The sequence below is a fragment of the Hibiscus syriacus genome, unplaced genomic scaffold, assembly GCF_006381635.1.
Source record: "Hibiscus syriacus cultivar Baekdansim isolate YM2019G1 unplaced genomic scaffold, ASM638163v2 tig00113725_pilon, whole genome shotgun sequence".
In the NCBI taxonomy this organism is placed as follows: Eukaryota; Viridiplantae; Streptophyta; class Magnoliopsida; order Malvales; family Malvaceae; genus Hibiscus; species Hibiscus syriacus.
Genome location: NW_024063471.1, coordinates 3,788,190 through 3,801,585, shown reverse-complemented (window position 1 = coordinate 3,801,585; position 13,396 = coordinate 3,788,190). Strand labels below are relative to the sequence as shown.

The following is a 13,396-nucleotide window of genomic DNA, read 5'->3' as shown; positions in this document are numbered from 1 at the left end:
TCTCATCGCACCGAATAACTCCGTGAATCACCGTTCGAAGCTTCATGGTAAAAGGCAAACGTCGTTACTAGTTTTTGTCGATTCTGGCCGTTCCAGCCATCGATGAGTCTGACCGTGCTTCCCATTGTGTTCCCTGGTCGGTTCCGCTCAAATCCCGACCGGAGGGTCGCGTCAACGCCGCCGATTTCCTTCCGTCGCCTCCGTAGGTAAGTCGTCAGTCATTTTTTTAGGTTTTTCAATCATGTTTTTGGTTGATTGTTGATGTTGTTGGATTGATTTCGTCAAATGCATGAACAGGGAGTAATCGGCCGACCACCCTGAGGCCGTCGCCATTGTCACGCGCCGCCGTACGCGCGTGGGGCTTGTTTTGGCCTGGGAAAATTTCCATAACCAAGTCTGGTTGACCCGGCCTATCTGACTCGACCCGACCCGCCTGCCTGACCTAGTCGCTGAGTCAACGCACTGGTCAACTCATTGACTTTGACCGAGTCAACATGTTGACTGTTTGATCGGTCTGACTGTTGACTTCGACTTTGACCAAAACGTCAACTTTTCCGAAAATGTCCTATTTTATGTTTTTCAATATTCTGAGTCCAAATCTGAAGTCCGTTTTGCCAAATTCGCACCTGGTAAGCTATTTTTCAATGTTTTATCTTTGGATTCAAATTAGTTTCTCAATTAAGTTCAGTTCTAACGTAAATTCGGTTGCTTTGTATCCGAGGAATTTTTGGACATTGAATTAAAGTTCGAGGGCGATCGAATGAAAATTAAAAGGTCGATCAATATGGCACAAAAATTGAGGTAATACTCTACTACCTTTTGTATGTTTTTTTGGAACTCATTAATAGATGGTAATTGCATGAATGTAAATGATTGGTCCATAAGATGTATTTAATTATCATTGGACTTAGACGTAATTTGGATTAAGGACAGAACACGGTATAAGTCTCAGATGGCTCGATAAAGAGAAATTGGAAGATCAATCAGAAATAATTATAAGTTCAGTGATTCAATAATAAATGAATTGGTTTCAAGATCCGTAGATTGTGATAAATTACTTTAAAGGTTAAATATCAGGATTATTCGGATAAGAAATTACCAAAAATAACCCTATGGGGTAAAATTACAAAAATGCCCTTATGTAGTATAAGACCAATACTTCCCCAGATGGTGAAAGATAACCCGAAAAAGACATACTTAATAGTTACCATAAATAGTGAATATGTTTGATTTGAAAAGAATTACCAAAATGTCTTCAAGCTATAAATAACTATAATAACCTTCATTGATCAAAGGAATAAAATACCATGAATGCTAAAGGAATTAGAATTCAATCAAGCCTAATTTATCAAAAGTATGCCACTGCCTGAATTGAGTAGAATGATGATGATACGCTTAAAGAGTAAAAAAAACAATGGATGGCTATGATAAGAGAGACGACCTTAGAACTTATGTTTTGATCCAGTTGAACTTTGGAATCATTGAATTAAATTCCATATCTATATTGGATTTATAGAACTTTCATTAAAGTGTAGAATGACCAAAATGACCCTAAAGTGTAAAATGACCTAAAGTATCTCCAAGTCATGGAATATCTAAATACCCTCAAGCACTAAAATGATTAAATCAACCTATAATACCAAAATGACTTTATTATATGACCAAATTGAACTGAATGGGAATAACATATGTATCCGAATGTAAAAAACTTCTGAATTATTCTGGAAAACTCTAAAGTGACCGGGATATACATAACTACTAAATGAACTAAGTAACCTCAATAACTGAGGATTAAGTAAGTGATTTGGATAAGTTGAACTTACATGATGTACTGTCCTTATGGGTTATAAACCACGAATTAAAGTGCATCAACAATTCCTGATATTGTTGAAATATGGAAATGAATTAAAGACCATTGGAATATATGTTCATCTTATTATGATATATATTCAGCGATGATTCTGAAGGTGATCTATGGACAAGAATTGTTGGTATTAAAGAGTGAATACTCTAGAAGTGCAACGAATTGACTGGACGACATGCATTAGTTCTGGGAGTTGTACAGCTCAAGTTATTTCGATAATTCGATAGATCGATATAGATTATAAATGTCCTAAATCTTCGTTTCTCCCTTATCAGCTTAAATCACTTCGGTCATATCTGAACCCACATGTAACTTAGATGCAAAGGATCCTGAATACCCCATTTGGTTCAATTGGACTTAAAATCCTGATAATTCAATTCATAATCCTGAATACCCCTGATTGTATGAGTAATAGAATCACTCTCCGTAAATCTGAATATATAATTATTCTGTATAAAGGTATTGAACACCTTCCTAATGCACCTGGATCATAGCGGGATTCTAAAGTATCAACTTTAAATGTCTTATTAGATCCATTAGTAATCGATTCCTTTCAATAGGACCTCATTCCTGGAATCCGATCAAATTACATCAGTTTCATGTTTTCCATTACTGATAACTACCAAGTGCCTCTGAAAAATACTTGAATCGTCTAGTGTGTTCCTCACACACTACATGACTGCCTAATATGTTTTGAAATTATTGATTTATTTATGACCCATGGCTACATGGTATGTGTTTTTTTATTATGGTTTTCACTGAAAAATATGATTGTTCTTAATTTATGGAATACTGAAATTATACTAGTTTATGAAGTACGGTTTTTTGTTTTCACTAGGTATTCTTTAATTGTTTTATTGGGACATTATCTGGGTAGGCTGAAGGTTCATCTCTGATCAAGCTGGTAAATCCTTACGGACCTAAGGTGACCCTTGGGTAGGATATCAAGCCCTAAGGCACTCCCTTGGGTTAATAATGAGACTACATATAGTGTATAGGTGGAAATTAGTTATATGGTTTATTTTATTGTTACGTTCCGAGATTTTACTGGATCACGATCCAGATATTATGATTTACGGTTAAAACTGATTTCTACTGGAATTTATATAGGTAAAATTTTGGAGTATGGAGGTTCATCCCTGATCCAGCTGGTAAATCCTTACGGACCTAAGGAACATTGGGTAGGCTCTCAGACCCCAAGGTATTCCCTTAGGTTGACTCCCTTTTGCTGTGTGCTTAGGGTAAGCCCTTATGGATGTAGTTCTGGGGCACTGCATAACGGAGTTTGGTTGGAGGGTTCCACTATGGTTTTGAAAATATGTTGTAAACAATTACTGTTTTAAAAGATTTATATCTTTTCACTGGTTTTGGTTGGAACACACTAGACATCCTATTCGATATCCTGAAAACTTGATACTATGAATGTTTCCTATGAACTGAAATCTTCATGCTTGTTACTCGAAGAAATATCAGTGGTACTGCAGATCATTCTAAAAACCTGTATAAGTCTGAATCAATAAGAAAATTTTATGGCTTTCCATTTATCTGCATGTCTTGTAGCATCAACTGGTAGTATTGTATTATTGGGCTTCCCAAAGCTCACTCTTTGACTTAATATTTCAGGTTAAAAGTATCAAACTTGTGCAGCTATCGACATCAGTAAGGGAGTTCTTCCAGCGTTGCTTGCAGAGTACGGTGCATGTGATTAGGGGGCATGTAGGTTGTATTTTGTTATATATTTGAGTCTGAAAATCTGTTTTATTTCTGAATACTGATAAATTTTACTTTTGTATTTATAAATTGATTTTATGATTTTACATGTTTTAATAAAAAAATTAATTTTTCCAAGATTTTTACGGTGGGTCACTCCAGTGGCCCTAATCTGACACCCCAGATCGGATCGGGTCACATGCATCGGTCTGAGGGGGTTACATGGTTAATTGGATGTGTTGTAGATGGGTCTTGAGTTGTAATTTTTTTAAATGGAATATAATTTTTATTTAATAATAATAATAATAATAATCGGAAAATGGTGATTACAATTATATTTAAATTTTTACTAAATTTATATCCAATTTCTCCTTTATAAATCTCAAAAGTAAATTATTAAACTCAATCCCAGCCCGAATTTTCAATACATTTTTTAGTATAATAAAATTTGTCAATTTGGTTATGATTCTTAGAAAAATATAAAAAATAAATTTAGGATCGATATTTGTTGGGTAAATTATGTCATTTAGTCATCCAATTATTCTTGTGATTCAATTTTTGGCCATTCAATTATTTTTCTTTCAAAATTATACCTAAAGTTATGTTTTCGTTCCGGTTTAGTTACTCAGTAATCTGTAGAATGTATAGCTCTGTTTTTGCCTTCTAAGCGGAGGTTGCTATTCTTGCTAATAGGTCGAGGTGCACACTTCTTCCTCTATTTAGGGGTAGGGAGATTTTGAGGCTCATGACCTTGTCTCTATTGTATGCTCACACAATTGATTAATAAAGCATACAAATTACCCTTTCAAAAAAATGAAAAAAATATAATGTAATATTACCATTGAATTTTTTAAAAGAAAAATTGACACGCCAATAGTTTTGTTTTTAATAGTGATAACCAAAACAAAACTAAAACATAATTTTTAAGTATGCTTTTAAAAGATAGTTAGATAAGCAAAACAAAACCGCATGAATAATTCGGTAATTAAATACGTATTTTATCCTATTTTTTAATTTTAATAGAATATTAATCAAACCCTAAAATTTGTATGATGCTGATGTGGCAGCCAGTGTCACAATCCCATGTACTAAATACTAATATAACACTATTCTGTAAACGGGACCGTTTGCACCATTTTACAAGATAAATTTATTTTATTTTTTGAAATTATTTTATAATTTTAAGAATATTCATTAATGTGACATTTCGCATTAACAATAAAACACACGCTAGTGATTGTGTGAGTTGCCACATTAACACCATAAAATTAACAAAATAGTATATTTTATTAAAATCAAAACAATTTGACAAAGTTATGAAAAGCAAAAAGAATTAAGATTAAAGTAAAAAAAATTATAAACATTAAGGGTTGGATTTATCAGTTTTTTTATTAAGCTAACATTAGTATTACATTGTGGTATGACACAAAGTGAGGCCAATATTTTTTTTTATTTTCATATTTCTCCTAAAAAAGTTGTGAATGAAAATTGAAAATAACCCTAAGAATTGGAGTTCTAATCGTTCGATTAATGAATTTGTATTTAATCTATAATATAAACACAGAAAAAAGAGGAAGATTTGCAGTTCTAACAGATCAAGTCAAAACTGTTTTTTTTTCCTCCTAAGAAGGTGAACTTGTTTGACCATCTGAGAAACTTTGGTTGTTCTGTTGTTTGTTCTCCTTACTGTTCTTTCTCTTCAACATCTCCTTAATCTCTGCTTCTTTCTTATCTACAAAGTCAATTATCTGCTTAAAGCTCGTCGAGCGGATGGACCGTCGACTCGACCTCGAAGGTTCGATCGCCTCCACCTCGCTTTCCTCATCTTCAGGGTTGAATCTGCGGTACTGAGCGAAGACTTTATAGAAGAATATGGTAAGAGCCAATACACAAGCAATGCCACAAATGAGGAACAGGCCCCAAAAGCTGTTAAGGGACAGTTTGTTCTCCTCAACTTGATTGACTTGCGACGAGCACTCGCTGTGCGTCAGCCATTTGTTATGTATTTTTTGGAGATCGCCGTTCTCGGAGAGCTGGAGGATTGCAGTTGACATGTCAACCGCTAGAGGGGAGTCCCTTTGTAAAGCCTGAAACCAGGAATAACGAATGACAACTACATTGGATTACATTTCGGAAGTGATAATTAGAGTTGTGATGCCGTAAAATCGACGTAAGAAGTTTAAGGTTGATACTTACGAAGCCCCATCCGCTCTTTGTGAACTCCGGGCCAACTATCTTGTACAAACAATTGGTGGTCGATAAGAAGAGTTCAATGTAAGGAAGCTCATCGACAATGGCAGCTACTCCGCCCTTCTTCGGTCCAAGCTCAAGGGCCCTGAGATATGCTTCTGGATTTTTTAACTTAACTATCCTAGATTGTGCTATATTGAGTTCGTCAACCAAATAGTTCAATGCAAATGAACCGTCTTGGATTCCTATAGGTTCGGTACCTGAGATCAAGCTATCAATCCCTTGAATCCCCGATGTTAGCTGCTGCACGGTAAGTATTGATGTCAAACTAGCAGTGTAACTCGAGTTAATAATCAGAACTACGAATAGCCATATGATCAACACCAATCGTCCCAAAGTGCTCATGGTGTTTTCTCCTGCAATAAGCCGAAGCAAAAAGGATTATAAGAGTTTCTAGACCCGAGTTTTGTTGAATGCTTCATATATTACAGATAATAACATGAACAGAGCCAGAGGGCCATAATAATTTACTTACTGTGCGAGAAAAACATCGTCGAGAAGCTAAACCTGGAATCAGAGAAAACATGTTAACAAAGCTTAGTAAGTAACAGCGACCATGCTGATTCACGGCAAATCCGATCCTAGTGTTGCAGCCTCGGTGAACATGTACGAAACCATGAAATGCAGACAATTATGATGGAGCCATATATCGAAAAGAGGATTTCCAATGAGGTAAATAGACTAACCAACAAATAGTTATAAGCTGTTGCCTTGGGGGGCCACGGAATTCATGGTTTATCCGGTGCTCCAGAATCCACACTACAGCTCCCACAAAGAGAAAGAATGCGGCAGTGACGAACCACATTTCCCTAGTAAATGGCTTGAGGAATGCCCAAGGGTTCGACTTGGCCTCTTTCACTGGCACAACAACAACGAGTCCAGATTCCATATATGGCTGTGTAAAGTCCACGATCTTTGTCCTGTTCGTTACGATCGTAATATCTCCAACTGCAGCATCATATACCTAAAGAAGAAAGCAGCGAGTCAAGATAGTTACTAGAACATCGATTTTGAGTAGGGAATTTAAAGCCATCGCACAAGACCGGATTAGTTAAATCCAAAGGCCTACCACCAGCTAAACTATACCAGTTAAAGCAGATACATACATTTTGAGAAACCTTGTAGACAATGTCATCGTAGCTCGGATTTCTTTTACCATCTCCGAATAACATATATGTGTGAGGGACAGCATATGGGAGCAAACTTATCGCGGCTTCAAAGACATCAATGCAGAATCCTCTTACACCCTGAGGACTCTTGTCTTTCGACGCGAACTCTTTATAACCTACTCGGTTGGGTACAGCGATTCGCAGAGGCTGCCCATTGTTAGGGAACACCCATCCCCTCGGCGTTGTAGTAGTATCCCCAGGCCATATTACACTGTAAAGATGTTGACTGCCAGTAGAGGTATTGGGGGGTTTCGAATATAACTTCTCTGGGGGAACAATAGAGAGATGAGAATAATTCGACCAATAACCAATTCTACGCGTTCCGGTTCCAACAACATTAAGAATATCATATGCAGGATGAACTAAATGTTTATCCGGATTAAACTCAATCTGACCGCTTAGACCAGTGAAGTTCATCCTCAAAAGTGTTTGACGAAGTTGTTCGCCGCCATTAAACACGGGAAGTGATGCTAAATGCAGCATGCTGCCATTCGTATCATGCAAATTCGGGTCATAAGAGAAAGATATATTTCCACCTTCATTGAGAAAAATCTCGAGGGCGTGCGCAGCCAACCAAACCGAATCATAAGCATAAAGTGCATACGAATTGAAACCTGCAGAACCGGCACTTCCCTTCCACTTAGACATAAAACTCTTCTTGAGATCAGTATCAGGGGTGTAATGGCGGAGAGTGAGAACTCCTTGCAAGAGATTCATTGTGTTGGAATCAACCGGTCCCATCGAATCCAAGTACGAAGGAAGCCAATCCGTAACAATCCAAACATAACCATCGGCCATCATATTAAGAGACTTAGCAACAGAAAAGATATTCACACCAGTGTCTGGATTAACATGAACTACATAAACTCGAGACTCCATCAGGTTAACCTCAACAAGCAAGTCAGTTATCTTACTTTCACTATCTCCAGGGCTGAAGGCGGCCTTATATGAAACCTTGGCACGCTTTTTCACCAAGGAATCGCCCAAAACAGATATCCCACTTCTCCCATAATCATCATCCACAAATATGGCTATCACTTCCCTCCAGCCGTAGTATTCGACTATATCCGCAATGGCATACATCTGGAAGTAATCGCTGTGCGTAGTACGGAGGAAATACGGGTACTGCATCGATGAAAGAGTCGGATCCGTAGCTCCGAATGAAAGAAGAGGGACATGAAGCTCATTAACAACATGAGAGATAACATGGGCTATTCCGGACGATTGTGGACCAATTGCAACGACAATATGACTTTCCATTAGCTGCAAAGCTACACAAACAAAGACCAACAGCCTAATGTTCAGTTAATCATCAAGAAATCATCAGTATCAGACATTTTAGGCACACATTGAAACATACCTTCAATTGTTCCGAAAAATCCACTGCAATTTGTGTCACGGACAATGAGTTTCAGTTGATTCCCGTTAAGAATGTTGGGATTGGTGTTGACATCATCAATGGCGGCTTGAATTGCAGGCTTTGCTGCTTGTCCAATGACCGAATTCAATGTGAAAAAAGCTCCAATATTTATAACTTTTGGCTTCAAAGAAGATGAATTTGAAGAAGCTGAGTCATTCGCAGTGCTGCATAGGAACCAAAGACTCAACAAAATCAAAATGCTTTTGATGAATCTGGGAATCAACAAGACCTCCATGTCTGAAACCAGACAAAACTAAATTTCCTGTCTCAAATTATCATGAATTCAAGATTCCAACCACCACCTGCCAACAAAAGGTAAAAAAAAAACATGAAAAATAAGCAATCAAGAAGAAATCCATTCAATTCAGAGGGTTTTACAAAATCATCAAATAACAATTAAAAAAGAAGGATGATAAGAACAGCAGCAAGGGTTTTTTGAAGAAAAAAATCAGAAAAACCCATGTTTTTTTAAACACTTACTAGGTCCAAAGCCCACACAATTCGTTGAAGAAAAATATTAATAAAACCCAGAACAAGAAAAAAACTTGGGTTAACAGAATTTTATATTGATTCTGTCGAATTTAATAATATACAAGTGCTGAAACTGTCCTGGGAAAACCAGCACATGCAAAAGCCAATCAGCTGACGGAAAAAAAGGGAAACAAAAATATATATAAAAAGAAAGAAGTTGCTGGTTGAATCACCTTCTTAACAAAAGTGTTGTTAAAGGATCCAATTAAAATATATATGAAGGAAAGGAGAAATTGCTTCTAAACAAAAGTGTTGTTAAAGGATCTAATTAAAATAAAAGTGTTGTTAAAGGATCTAATTAAAATATATATATGAAAGAAAGGAAGTTGCCATTAGCATATCACTTGAAGCTTTCAGAAATAGTTTTGAAGGGTTAAGCAAGGCATATGATTCCCTGCATTTTCTATTGGGTAATATCTTTTCCTTTTTTGTTTTTCTTATATTATATTAACTTGCCCTTTTATGTGTAGTATTTGCAAAGTTGTTTTGTTGAATTTTTATATATTAAATAAAAATGGTAAATTACATATGTAGCCATTTATCTATTCCAACAATTCTATATTGGTCACTCAATTATTTTTTCAAATTATACATAACTTTACGTTTTTATTCTATTTTGATCACCCGTAGTCACTTAAGGGAAAATTTTATAGAATGGCAATAAGACCAGCGCTGTTGTATGGATCAGAATGTTGGGCAATCAAGAAGGATCACGTAAGGAGGATGGAGGCCGCAGAAATGAGAATGCTTCGATGGGCATGTGGTAGGACTCTGTGGGACATGACACCAAACTCTGCTATTAGGATGTCCTTGGGGCTGGTACCTGTATCCGAAAAATTGAGGGAGGGAAGACTACGGTAGTTTGGGCATGTCCTTAGGCGAAAACTGTCGGATGCGGTCAGGAGGGTAGAGTCGATTACAGCCAACGGTGTCAGAAGGAGAGGACGTCCAAGGCGGAAGTGGGAAGACTGCTTGAGATCTGATTTGAAGGATTTAGCCCTTACTGAGGACATAACCTCTGATAGAAAAGTATGGAGACTTAAGACCAGGGTAGCCGAGTAGTGTGGGTCACAGCCATAGGGTATAACCTCTCTGTCTTCTTTTTAATGCCTTTGTAGTAATTTCCATTACTTATACTTTTTATACGTTTCTGTCATTGGAATTTATGACGGCTTAGAACTAGGATAGCGGAGTAGTGTTGCCTTACTTTAGGTTTTAACTCATTTGACATTATTCCTTCTCGTCGCTTGCTATCGTTGACTTCTGTGTATCATTCTCTTCATGTTTCCTATTTTTAAATTTAGTCGGGTCTTACGTTTCTGTCTATATGCAGAGATTTTTAAGCAGGAATTTATTTGCAAGGATTACTCCTCATTACAGACGCGCATATAAAGACTGTTCAACTATGTATTTATTTATTTATATATACATACATTGCATTTTATCTTTATTTTAAATTTTCTGACTGCCGGAGGTCTTCCACGGAAGCTGCTACCCCATTACCCCATTGCATATGAGAATAGGGTTTTGTTGTTGATGTACCATCGTAAAATAATACTAAGTCATCATTGGGAAACTAAAAACATTTGTTACGTTAGTAATTTTATTTATGATTAACTGCATAATTGATTACTTATGTTTGTGTTTTTTCAATTTTTCTCATTGATTTCAAAAAAATATATAATATATGATCACTTTTATTTAATTAAGATGTGATCACCACAAATTAATTGTCGAGTTAACTACCATTAACAGTTAACAGATTAGGTGACGTGATAGTTAAATATTTTGGTATAATTATACATTTGGTCTCTAAACTTAAATTCATATTTTTTTATATTAAATTTAAAAAATATTTTTTATATTTATTTATTAAATATATTTTACTACTAACTTATTTAAAAATATATTTTTTTATTTAATATATATATATATATATATATATATTATTCTTATCTAAAATTTTAAAAATATATTTTATCAATAATTTAACTTTTCAAAGTATATATTTTATCTTAATTTTCTAAATATATTATATAGTTACTTTAAATTATTAATATATTTTATTCTTGCCTTAACTTCAAATTATTTTAACATAAAATATACATTTTTAAAATAAAATAAATTTTTTTTAAATTAAGTTAAAAATAAAATATATTTAATAAGTTAATTTAAAAATATATTTTAAAGTTAATATATATATATATATATATATATATATAATATTATGAATTTAAGTTATTTACACACTACAAAATATATATATCATGTTGTCTATTTTAGATCAAGCATTGTTCTTAACTCGATGATTGGGTACATACTTGGTTTCTCAAGTGAACTAGGTTTGAATCTCTTTGGAGGATTAAATTTATTTTAATTTATTAAAAGTATGACTAAATTGAGAGAATATATAAATAATAGGAACCACATGTATGATTATACCAAAATATTTAATTGTCATGTCATTTATTATGTTAACTGTTAATGATAATAAATTCATTGTGATCATATCTTAATTAAATAGAAACTAAAGTGGTCATATATCATGTTTTTCGAAACCGGTGATGAAAATTGGATAAAACACAAACATAAATAATCTATCATGTAGCCAATCATTTTATTTATTTACTACTTATATGAAAAATAAATACCTAAAATATATTACATTTTTCATTGAAGTACCTAAAATATGTTTTAGTCAAACTAAGTATATAAACTTATTTTTTGGTCAAAATAGGTACTTAAAATATTTTTAGTCAAAATAGGTAATTAAAATATTTAATTTTTTTAAATATCTAAAATATTCTTTAATATATATATATATATTATTCTTATCTAAAATTTAAAACTATATTTTATTATTATTTTAACTTTTCAAAGTATATATTTTATCTTAATTTACTAAATACATTATATAGTTACTTTAAATTATTAATATATTTTATTATTACCTTAACTTCAAAATATTTTAACATAAAATGTATATTTTTAAATTAAAATAAAAATATTTTAAATTAAGTTAATAATAAAATATATTTAATAAGTTAATATAAAAATATATTTTAAAGTTAATATATATATATATATATATATATATATATATATATTATGAATTTAAGTTATTTATACACTACGATAAAAAAATATATACATCATGATGTCTATTTTAAATCAAGCATTATTCTTGACTCAATGATTGGGTACATATTTGGTTTCTCAGGTGAACTAGGTTTGAGTCTCTTTGGAGGATTAAATTTATTTTAATTTATTAAAAGTATGACTAAATTGAGAGAATATATAAATAATAGGAACGACATGTATGATTATACCAAAATATTTAATTGCCATGTCATTTATTATGTTAATTGTTAATGACAGTTAATTTATTATGACCATATCTTAATTAAATAGAAACTAAAGTGACCATATATCATGTTTTTCGAAATCAGTGATGAAAATTGGATAAAACACAAACATAAATAATCGATCATGTAGCCCATCATTTTATTTATTTACTACTTATATGAAAAATAAATACCTAAAATATATCACATTTTTCATTGAATTACCTAAAATATTTTTTAGTCAAACTAAGAGTATAAACTTATTTTTTTGGTCAAAATAGGTACTAAAAGTATTTTCAGTCAAAATAGATACTTAGAGTATTTAATTTTTTTAAATACCTAAAATATTCTTTAATTAATATCATGTGTCAATTCATTTAGAACTTAGATGAATAAATGAATAATTTAGGTACTTATTTTAACCAAAAAAATACTTTAGTAACCTATTTTGACCAAAAAGTATGTTTAGATACTTGTTTTGATAAAAAAAAAACTTTAGGTACTTAGATAAAAGTAAACTTTAGATACTTATTTGTAAAAGTAATTTTTATTTTTAACAGATGATGATAAAAGTGGAATCAAAACGTAATGATAGATATGATTTTAAAAAGGTATAGTTGGATGACCAAAATGGATTCACAATAAAAGATGGGTGACTAAATACATAGTTTACGCCAGATATAAAAGTAACCAAGCATGAAGAATATTTGTTACAATCACCGGTTCACGTCATGCTTTGCAGATGGGAAACCCTGTATAGGTGTGCTGTGCCTTGTCATGTCGGATTCTTAAAACTGATAGATCCTTGTTTGTGTGTGTGATTTTCATGGAAAATAAAAACAAATTATATCATTTTATTTTTAATTTATTTTTCTAAATTAGAGTTGGATTTTTTCTATTGATGAATTTGTGCCTCAAACTGCGTGGTCCAAGTTCTTGTTGTCTCTCAATAATATCTAAATTATTTTACGAAGATAAACATGTTTTTATCTAGAATATATTTAGATTAGTTAAGACAAAAATAACTAGAATTAATCTAATTAAATCAGATAATGTGGAATACTATTAATTGATAAACTTTTATAAAGAAATAAATAAATTATTATTA

At 32.9% G+C, this 13,396-nt stretch overlaps 1 protein-coding gene across 1 annotated transcript; it reads right to left on the bottom strand.

Moving 5' to 3' along the window:
- Positions 1 to 5,189: 5,189 nt before the first annotated feature.
- Positions 5,190 to 12,986, bottom strand: LOC120187423 (glutamate receptor 3.4-like). Its single transcript, XM_039191139.1, has 7 exons — positions 12,946 to 12,986; positions 8,354 to 8,595; positions 6,931 to 8,264; positions 6,511 to 6,788; positions 6,300 to 6,331; positions 5,771 to 6,180; positions 5,190 to 5,661 (listed from the first exon to the last, which is right to left on the bottom strand). Exons 1-7 carry the CDS (start codon positions 12,984 to 12,986, stop codon positions 5,197 to 5,199), a joined length of 2,802 nt encoding a protein of 933 aa, XP_039047070.1. The 3' UTR covers positions 5,190 to 5,196.
- Positions 12,987 to 13,396: the final 410 nt, after the last annotated feature.